This window comes from Varanus komodoensis, unplaced genomic scaffold, assembly GCF_004798865.1.
Source record: "Varanus komodoensis strain SLA01 unplaced genomic scaffold, ASM479886v1 scaffold4, whole genome shotgun sequence".
NCBI lineage: Eukaryota > Metazoa > Chordata > Lepidosauria > Squamata > Varanidae > Varanus > Varanus komodoensis.
This window is the reverse complement of record NW_025335941.1, coordinates 48,195,424-48,206,242: the sequence shown is the minus strand read 5'-3', so window position 1 is coordinate 48,206,242 and position 10,819 is coordinate 48,195,424. Positions and strand designations below refer to the sequence as shown.

Sequence of the window (10,819 nt, the reverse complement as noted above, 5' to 3'; positions counted from 1 at the left end):
AGGCAGTTATTTTTAAGTGGTTATTGGTTTTTCCATTAGTAAAGCATAACCTGCTTACCTAGCTTGACATTTTTGATGATTTGGACCTCCTCAACTGGATGAAAAACAGAACATACATTTTACAATATAACACAATAAAATATGTCAACACAAGGCTTTGCTGAACATGATCCTCCGTGATAGTAAAACCTGAGGAACAGCACTCCTGTACAGAAAGTGTACTGTATGTGCAAGGCAGAAGAGAGGCGCATTTGCTTGAATAACTCCTACAGAATTAGGAGCTAATGCTCTTTGCCTTTGTTCAGGTGAAGGCAACCATAGGAAATAACCACAGGGAACATCAGTCCAACCCACCGCCTTGAGGCAGGAAAGTGGAGTTAAGCATCTTGACAGATGACTATCTAGCCACTTCTTATACATTTCCGGTTATGGAGATTTCATTTGAAAGAGCCTGTTATTTTCATAGGTACAGCAGAACACAGAGATAGGAAGGTGTGGGATTAAAAAGAAAAAGAACCTCCTCTGACTTCCTGGTTTTCTCTGAAAGTGAAATGGACCGTATCAGGACCTGGAGCTGTCTTGAGCTTTTGTTTTGCTTTTCCTATACTGAAACATGACTCAAGACACGAGTAGCAAAACAGGAATACCCTGGTGGGAAGAATCTGACCTGGCTGCTGCAGACTAAAGCAGCAATCCAACACCTGCCTATTTAGGAGTAAGCTCCACTTAAATCAATAGGCTTACTTCTGAGTAGAATTGTGCTGTAGGCCAGTTTAAAAGGTGCTAAGAACCCCTTTATTGAAGCTTTTGCTACTTTGATTCATTAATAAAATTGTATTCCTAATGATATCCACATATGGTGCATTTTAGATGAGAACACATTTCTGTGGCCCGCTCTTATGCAGGTTTACTCAAATGCAAATCCCATTTGATTTATGGGGTCTTCTTCCAAATTCGTGTGCTTAATTGTGCTTTGCATGCAATATTGTGCAGAGGACTATGCCAAACTGCCACTGGCTGAAACAGTCCTTCCACTTATGAATATTGTTAAATGCAAAATGGAAAGCAGAAAGTACATGTTTAATCACATTTGCATTCTCTAGTCCATGCATACTTTTAATTTGACACACCCGTGAGGAAATGAAATCAATTAAACCATGGCTTTAAGTGTCTCTCCTGAAAACTGTCATAGTCATGTGATAACAACTTGCCTAATTGGATTGAAACTAGGCCAGGCCTATTGAATCTTGCAACGATCAGGAAGCTTCTCCTAGCTGAAATCCTCATTTGCACAATGTCTTCACTATGCCCTGAAAGTGATGAACAAGGTCTTAATCACACCTGGCATTCTGCATATACTCAGGAGCACTGCCATCTTTGTTTGCCACTTCACATATTGCAAGGCTCAGGGAAACCAAGAGCTGGTGAGGATCTCTAATCAATCCCCCACAATTGCAGGTTTCAGCGCAGTTTAGAACCGGCCTTTGAGTTGTGGCCGCAGCTGCCGTCGCCACATTTTCAGGTCACCCAGCTTCCAGAGCCCGCCTGGCGCGCGCATCAACACACCACAGGACCGGCTTTTGGCAAGTGGCAATTTGTTTGCAGCAGCTTTGAGACCTGGTAACAAAAAGGCAGGCCCTACCCGGCTGAAGGAGCACGTGGCGCACACGTAGGCCGGTTCGCCACGTGCTGGCGCAGTTGGGCAGCGCTGACTTTTCGGCGTCTCCCGCGGAGGCCTCGCAAGTCCCGGGGCTTGCCACAGAAGTTGAGGGCCACGCAGGGTTCAGCTCGAGCCCTCCCCGGAAAGAAACGAGCACCGCCAGCTCTAGGCGCATTTCACCCTAGATAATCCTGTCGATTTCAGGGGCGTTTCCGCTTAAGGAAACGCGCTGGTGCAGTAGAACAACCAGGTGCATCGCTATTCACACGTACGCTCCCCGGGACTCAACAGATCTTACTCTCGAGTAAGCGTACACTGTATTGCCGCAGCCTTTGGTTCGCAGAGGTGCCCAAAGTGGCAGCGCTGACATCCGCTTCTCCCCAGCCAGCTGTTTGGGCTAGAACTGAGCCAGCCTGGCCAGGGATGATGGGAATTACAGTCCAACGTCTACGCCATCACTGTCGTCGGCTCCCTCTAGTGAACTTTCTCTCTCGCTCTCTTTCTTAATCGTCCAGGACGCCCCAAGGTGAGCAGAGCTTCCGTCCAAGCAGAAATACCCGTGCGTTTGCGCCAGGCACCCGGTCGGTGCGCATTTGCGTCCTCGAGAGATCCGCGTACAACTGCCGGAGCCCTAAGCTCAAGGTGGGAGTGACCGCTTACGAGCAGGCTTACTTCCGAGCAGGCCTGCTTAGGATCGGGCTATTTGGTCGCACCTTCCCGGCAACTTGCGAGTTAGTCTCGGGGAGCAAGCCCTGCGTAAAGATCGGTTTGGCGAGTTCCTTCGCTCCCTGGCCGCCCAGCCGGCCGCCTGCCCGGCGTCCTCTCCCGACGGCGCCCAGGTCCTTGAGCGCTGCTTCAACACCTCGGGGAAAAGCCGGGATCCTTGGGGAAAAGCCGCACTTTGCTCAGCTCCAGGGCCGCGCCGCCGTCCGATCTCGCTGTTTGCATCCCGTCTCTTTTCCTCCGGTGGCTCACGATTCAATCGCGGCTTCCAAGTTTCTGGTGGTTTGCATTGATCTGCTTTATCTGCACACCGCTGTGGCGGGAGTGTCGCAGAGCAGTAAAAAAAAAAAAAAAAAAATTAGAAGAGGGCGAGCGAGCAAGGGAGCGGGCGAGAGAGCGTGTGCGAGGTTCTGGTATTGCGTCGAGCTGGCTGGGCTGGAGGAAGGAACCGCCGCTCTATGCAGCAGGTAGCGTTGCGCGCTAGGACCTGGGAGAACCCTCGCCGCCCGCAAGCTGGACTACCTTAAACCCAACCCAATGCCTCTTCCTGCGCCACTTTTCCCTGCGTGCTTGGATGGGAGAGCCACAGTCGAGAGCCGCAGCAGCAGCAGCTCGGGGCTGGAGGAGCACGACGTTGCACGGAGGAGCTCTGCAGAAGCTACACCTGTTTCAAGGCAACGCAGCGGAAAGGCACTGGCGGCACCCGGACGCCCCTCTCTCCCTGCTCGGGGTGGATCGTCGGCCAGGCTAAACCGGGGGCATCCGTGGAGGATTCTGGATAATAGCGCTGGACGTCAAAAGTTTTTTCCCCCCATTTCGGGTTTTCCAATATCATATTATATGAACAACAGCCCCTCTCCGCTTTCTTGGTTGCCTCTGCCAACCAGTGTGAGATCGCTCCCCGCTGCTGCTGCTGCTGCTTCTTTTCCTCCTCACAGGATTCGTGCTGATGTATGCAGTCTGTTATAGAGTAAAAACCGCGCATGCCTTTCTGGAATCCGAATCCGTAAAAAATCCTGGCGTCGCCCGTGCATCTTAAATGCATATGCCAATAATCCATGTATGCGCCTCCCTCCTCCTCCTCCTCCTCCTCTTCTTCCAGCACCTCTAACGCTGAAGTTGCGATGGTCGTTCCGCTGCTGCTTCTAAGCCCGATGGAGAAACTACGGATTCTGATCCTCATTACGGCCGGATGGGCAGAAGACCACCCTACCGCTTGCTAAAAGCCCGAGGGAATACAGATGAGCTCGCCCTACTCCACTTCTAGACCTCTTCTCTCTGATGTGTTTATAAATATGTCACGGTGTGAGTCGAGCGTGGTGGTTTCTTGAGACGAGCAGTGCTTTGACCTTGAACCTGAGACCAGTCAAAACAGCAGATTACATATATAGAGATATATTGATGGATTAAAGCAAGAACCATTTTTCCCTCCCCTCAATGTAACTGCAAGTGGGAGGGAAGACTGGAGTGGAAACACGGTTCTCCCCCTGTTAAGGGAAGGGGGGGAAAAGCTTGGGTCTGGGCACTAGCGTTATAATTTTGCTACACGCACACACACACACACAAAGCCAACCACCCCCCTCCTCCTTGCCCCTCGCTCCTGATGGCTCCCTTAGGTGAAGTTGGGAACTATTTCGGTGTCCAGGATGCGGTACCCTTTGGGAACGTGCCCGTCTTGCCGGCCGACAGCCCGGTCCTGCTGAGCGACCACCTGGGGCAGTCCGAAGCAGGAGGTCTTCCTCGGGGGCCGGCCGTGACGGACCTGGATCATTTAAAGGGGATCCTGAGGCGGAGGCAGCTCTACTGCAGGACTGGATTTCATTTAGAAATTTTCCCCAATGGCACGATCCAAGGAACCAGGCAAGATCACAGCAGATTTGGTAGGTATGGGGCTGTTAACCCTCTGGTGGTCGAGGGATGGCGATGACAGAAGTTGGTCTGGCTTTTTTATTGTAGGGAGGAAATGGGATGGAGGAGGAGGAGTCGATGATGAGGATTGTTGTTGTTATTGAACAGCTCTGAAGAGGAAAAGCCTCCGGACTTTGCAGATGGCATGCACAAGGGACACCCCTGCAAGTGTCCAAGTAAGAGTTTTTTAAACCCAAGAGCCACCAAGTGTGGGGAAATATATGGATCACCACTACCCTCCCCACAAACCTGTGCTGATGGAGAAATAGAGGTAGCTAATAATAATGGGTCATATCCAGTGTTAATGCTAAAAGTCCCATTCATTTCTGTGGGTCTACTCTACATATGGCTGCAACCCATATCTAGGCAGCTATTCTGCTACAGGAAGATTCGGATCGCCTTCTAGTAAGTCTAATATATGTTGGTACTGCTGTCTTATTCACAGTTAGCAGGGAGTAAGTTCCCTTGAGCTCAGTGGGTTGGATCTAGACTTCGTCATAGTTAAATTTTGTCGGTTTCACTGGGTCTGTTCTAAGTGTGACTAAATCTGGCTTCAAGCCAGGAGTCTTATTTCTGAGCATGATTGTGCTGTTAGGAAATGACAATGCTTTCTTGGGACAAATAAATTCCCAACTCCCTTCCCCCCTCTGACGTTAATATCTGCCTCTACCCACCTGCAAAACAGTGGATTGAAGGATGCCTACAGTGCTTCCCCCTCCCCCTTGAGGGATTCCCCCCACCCCACCCAAGTCAGCAGCTCCTGCCAAGACTTTTCAGCGCTGCTGTTGGTGCCTACATAAACTGAGATCTCTTGGCCATGAAATTAGCAAATGCTTCAGCAACTATCTTTGTCTAATTGTTGTATGCCTGCATGTCTGAATACTATGCAGGTATCACAGGAATGATCCATGTGTAATGCTTTCCATCAAGCAGCATGCAAACTGCCCTGACACAGAGATCATGAGTGCTTCTTGCCTTTTTTAAGTATTCTGTAGAGTTTGTTTTCAAAAGATCGTATTTGTGACTCAGCACAGAGGTGAAGCATACTAGTTCTATCTTCCATAAGCTGGCACTTTTCAGATGTGCTGAACTCCAATTCCCATCAGCCTCAGCTAGCTGATGGGGGGACAGTATTCCTATGCTCCTGGAGGGCACCAACTTTGTGGAGGCTCATCTCCCACACACATCTGATGTATTTCAGACACTGCAGCTCAGCTATTCCAACCTGGTGCCTTCCAGATATTTTAAACTCCAACTCCCATCAGCACCAGCCAAGTCAGGAATGCCTGCAGTTGGAGCTCAGCATCTGGAGGACCCCAGGTTGGGGAAGACTGCTTGCAGGACTACTGCTATAGACTGCTGCGGTTATTATGATAGACCACTCTAATTGAACCCTGCAGATTAAGTTTTGAAAGGGTTGGGAGGAGAAAATAATGCTGCTTTAGGTTGCTTCCTATTGCTGTTTGGAAGGAGTTAACTTGTGAGTGAATCCACCTGACAGCACTTAAAAGCTCGTCGTAAAAGCGATGTCCTGTGGTGGTTCCCCCCCCTTCCTTCACTGTCATGCTTTAATGCCAGATGTTGAACAAGATCTAAACTGTGTTCCTTTTATTGCTTTCAAGAGCTGTTTGGATAATGCCGCTGTTGTGTAAGGAAGGGATGCGCACTGGAGGGGTCATTACTAGAAGGGGGGATTCGAACAGGTCTAGTTAAATGCCAAGTCATTCCGTTTCGCCATTCATTCCTCACACCCTGGTCGAGACGTGCCCCAACTTGGGGCCTTCCAGATATATTGGATTCCAACTCACATCATCCCCAGCCAACATGTCTGGGGAAAGTTGTAGTTCAGTCTGTCTACAAAGCCTCTTTCGTAGTTTTGTGCTGAGCGTGCCTGTCTGTATAACACACCCACCCACCTCCTTTTCATGCCCGGACACCGTTTCTTACAGTTATATGATTTATGAAGCATTCTAATAATAACGCTGCATTTTTTTTCCAAGTTAAAGGTGGTTGGTGTGGGAACACACACTAGCCGACGCGGTTCCAGCGTTAAGAGGATAAACTTGAGGGGTGTAAAGTGCAAAGCAGTAAAGAGTCAGTAGGTAATTCCGAGTGCAGAAAGAAAGTTGGCAGATTCAGGAGGCCACTCGTCTCCCACGCACCCCTTTTTATTTGTATTTTTGGTGCGGGTGGCTTTGCCCGCCGAGCAGAGGCGAGAGCTCTGATGCAGCAGGGCTGGGCGTACGCGCGAAAGGAGGCGGCTGCAGCGGTCTTTACGGTACGTTTGCTGGCGGGGAGAGATCAAAAGCCGGAAGCTCTGGTGCGTTAAGAGGCGAGATTTGCACGCTGCGGTGGAGCCCAGCAGCAGCCCGCGAGCTCACGCCGCTAGCAGGTGTACGGCGGCCGAGCTGGCGCTCCTGCTACGTCGCGCATTGGCCGCGGCGGCAGCAACGGGAGGCCGCCGCAGGGTCCTACACGCCGCCTCTTCTTTCGCTCGCAGCCGCGGCTCTCCTCCCGCCGCCGCGTTCTCCACCTTGGAGGGAGGCGGCTCCTTTTATCTTTGGAAACGAGGGCACTGCAACAGAGATCACCTTGCGGTTAGATCCGAGAGTATCTCGCTCGTTTCTTCAAGGTTTTGAAAGGCAAACACTGCCCGAAATCCATTACTGGGGGTGCTAGCGGAGAGGAGGGCCGTCCCTAGGTAAAGGTGGGGACCCAGAGCGCTTGGCTATAAACATTTAACAGTCCTGTGGAAGAGGTTTGGTGGAGGGCAGCTTATCTGGGAGAACCGCCAAATTGCACCTGATCAGCCTTCATCTGTGCAAGAAGCAGGCAGGCGCTTGTCCTCTTTTACATCGGGTCATGCCGCATCCATGTAACTTTGAGAAAGGGGTGGATTATGGGTGATTTGCAACATGGTAAAAGTAAGTGAGGTCGTAGGGCTTGACATATCGGCCACACCTACCCTATTTGCCCAAACCCAGTGCCTCCGGGCTATTTTAGATGTTTACTGATTTTTCAAATCTGCTTTATGCCGAGGTTTCAAAGTGGTGAATGCAACACACATCTAGGCAGATAAGCAACAAATATCACAATTAAAAATACAAATCAATCAGCAATGAAACCTCATACTCTGCTGCTGTCTTTCCCAACCTGGTGCTCTCCAGATGTGTGGGACTGCAATTCCCACACATCTGGATGGTATCATGTTGGGAAAAGCTGCTCTGCTTTGGTACTTCGAACCATACCTGCCTGGGAAAGGCTCTGAATGTCAGAACAGCTAAGCTTGCTATGATGAAAGCGACTGCCCAGAAATTAAAAAAGGTATAGAAATACTGCTGTAAAGTAATGGCTCTGAATTCATTATGGAGGAGCCAGGGGGAAGGAATCAGTAAGATACCCAGTAAGGATTGTTTTCTATAACTTCAGTTGCAAACCAGTCCAAAATTACTTTGGAGTAGGCCCCACTAAATACAATGGGAATTACTTCTGAACAATGATGTATAGGGTCAGGCTGCAGGAGTGGGTGAACAGCAATCTGCTTCTATACTGCATCTTCTCAAAGGACCCTCGTTCCAGAGAAGCATTTATACTAATGGAAAATTGGGTAAGAGAGAAGCTTCCTCCTACCACATCCACAAGGGTTAACCAGAGCTTAGCCAGTGCAGTCCAGACTAGGGCATCTCCTGGTATGTCACCTGCAGAAAGCTCCAAAGGAATTTAACATGTGGCATGCAGTGTGACACTGCTCATATCTCTACATAAGGATCTTCTGCATAGTTGCACCACAAACCTTGAAAAACCAAGGTCAGAAAGCTGTTTCCTGAGAATCTTTCTGGCTCTGGCCACCATGGCATGGACACCTGCATGTAGCTGCTATTGTTGAAACCAGCTAGTTTTAGCAGGGAACAGAATCTCTGCTCAGGTGAACTTTACAAAGGAAATACAAGCCAGGAGCAAACTTTAAAAAGGATTAACTTTTTATGATGGTGAGTTAATTAGGAGCAGACAGTGCTGAGATGCGGAGGGTGTGACCCCAAATATACTTAGATCCGTCCATCCCCCAAATATTTACTTGGCAATAGTTCAACATTTTAATGGTGCTTGCAAGCAGATTATCTGTATCTACTCAAATGTAAAGCTGCAGCCCCAAAGATCTATTGTTCTACTTTGTCCTGGGGAACTTTGGGAATTGCACAATTGTGATGTGGCTAGAGATTACCAAAAATTGTATCTGGTATCTGGCCTATTTAGAGTGGAATCGCGGAAGTGAGTGGGACTTAAGTTAGATCCATACTGGGTACAGCTCATGAGACAGACCTGCTGGATAGCATCTCAGCCCCATTACTTTTATAATACCCAGATTGTTCCGGGCTTTTTTGATTTAGGCCATTAGAATTTAACACAAGTTTGCAAATATGTGGCTGCGCACCCATATGTTTACTGGGACCAGCCACAGGCTATTGGGGCTTGCAAGTGTAGAAGCTGAGTTTAACAGCTTTCCCCAACCAGGTGCCCTCTGGATGGTTTGGACCATGACACCTTGATTTCCTACCCCAGCTATGCTGGTTGGGGCTGATGGGAGTTGAAGTCAAAAACATGCAGAGGGCAACACGTTGTGGACGACTGGTGTACAAGGCCCACCTAATGTCTGCCTAGTGGTACACTCCTGTGCCTGCCTACTCAGAAGTGAGTACCCTTCCTACAGGTTTTAAAGGGGCTTTCTCTCAGTTTCTTATCCTCAAGTTGCAGCTGTCTGGAGGATAAGCTGGAAAAGGTTTTTATTTTGCAGAGAGAGTTACCCATGCACCTGAGAGGGTTTTTTGTTTTTTTTAAAGGAAAAAAAATCCACACTCAGAATAGAGTCCTGAAAAGCAAATAAGAATTATTAAGACTTGCCTTGCTCAGCTCCAGTCTATTTTAGGACACGTGCTTGGGACATCCCATAAATCATGCCTTACTGAGTCAGGAAGCCCTTACATTTTTAACAAGCTATCTAAAGAATAAAATAAAAATAAAAAGCCCTCGTGTCTGAGAGAGCTCCCTTTTGCACTTAACGAACTGGATTTCCTTGTAACGCGCTCCTGTGTGATCAAAGCGTTCGTTATCTCTCTTGTTAATGTAGGATTTCTTTAATGGAGTCTCCTTCGCTCTAGGACGTTTGTGTCGACAGCGCAGGCATTGTAAATTCAGGAATAGTGGACGGGAGGCATGACTTTTCCGTGTGCACAATACCTGCGCGGCCAATTTTTTTTTTTTTAATTAATGCCCCCCCCCCCCCGCCCCTTCGCCAGAGCGAAAGGCTGGGGAATAGAAAAGAGCGCTATTCGCCCGGTCTACTGGGATCTAGGGGAAATCTCCCAGCAGCGCCATTGGATGGAAGCAACCAAGCGGGCTGTGTGGGCAAGGTGAACAGGGCCTCCCCCCCCCCCGGCTCGCACCAACTTAGCTAGAAGCGCGTGGCCGCGTGTGGACCTCCCGGATTATTCATACAAGGCGGTTGCTCGGGGAGCTGTGAGCGGCCCGTCCCCTGGTCGCTGCTGCGGAGCGTCCTCGCGCGACATCCTGCAGAAGTCCTTGAAGTGCCCGGGGCGGGGCTGCAGCCACGGTTGCCTGCTTTTGGGGCGCACGGTCGAATGAAAGCACGCCTAGCCTGCCGCTGCCTGTGCAGTGACGGGTACTTTCTTCCCTCTTCTGGTTTGCAGCCGGCCCTGCCCTGAGCTGTTCTGTTCTGCTGGGACTGGTGCAAAAGGTGGAAAGGAGCAGGCCTCGAAAGTCTCTTCATCATTTTTCAAAAGGCAAAGAAGGTGCACAAAACAAAAGCATTCTTTGGAGATGCTTGAGAACAATATTTTACGACTGAGACCCTTGCAGGATTATATTATTGCTAGATCATAATATCCAGTACCTGCCCAGAATGGAATGGCTCAGAACAGCAACTTGCAAGTGAAGGAGACTGACTAAACTAAATAGTGACAGATAACAGCATGGCAGGAATGCAGTAAGGTACAATGCTTCTACACTAAGCATTTTTAGGGACATATTCTGGGCAAGACCTGATATTTCAGAAAAAAGGCCTGGACCAGTGAATTCCAAGTCAGCCAAATGAACCAAACTCACCAATTACATATGACTAGAAAGGTCTGATATAATAAAACACAAACCTTCCCCAGAAACCATGTTTCAGTAGCTGGTGATGGATCAGCATGCTGACTTCCAACTGTATTCTTTCTCATTTAATTATACAGGAGGGATAGAATAGGCCACCAAGAATGATGTTCTATTCCAGGCAATAATCCATTTTCTGGAAAATGGTCCAGAACACCAACTTCAAAGGGAGCTGTAGAAACTATATTTAGAAATCACATAAAACTGGACAAAGGGGGGTGCAATAAGCACAATACTTGTACAGAATCCACAATCCGATACTGCTTCTGGATGATATGCTTTGCACAAGGAGACCAATCCGGTGAGCCAGATCAACCAAATAATCACATATAAAGGAACAGATGAGACTTATCCAACTAC

The 10,819-nt window shown here is 48.9% G+C and overlaps 1 protein-coding gene across 2 annotated transcripts in view; it reads left to right on the top strand.

The window, feature by feature from the left end:
* The first annotated feature begins 3,972 nt into the window (after positions 1–3,972).
* Positions 3,973–10,819, top strand: part of FGF9 (fibroblast growth factor 9) — a 50,714-nt gene continuing 43,867 nt past the window's right edge. For both annotated transcript variants that reach the window (XM_044442366.1, XM_044442367.1), the window contains exon 1: positions 3,973–4,263. In XM_044442366.1, coding sequence (XP_044298301.1) covers positions 3,987–4,263 — 277 coding nt within the window. In that variant the 5' untranslated portion in view covers positions 3,973–3,986. The remainder of the gene's footprint in view (positions 4,264–10,819) is intronic.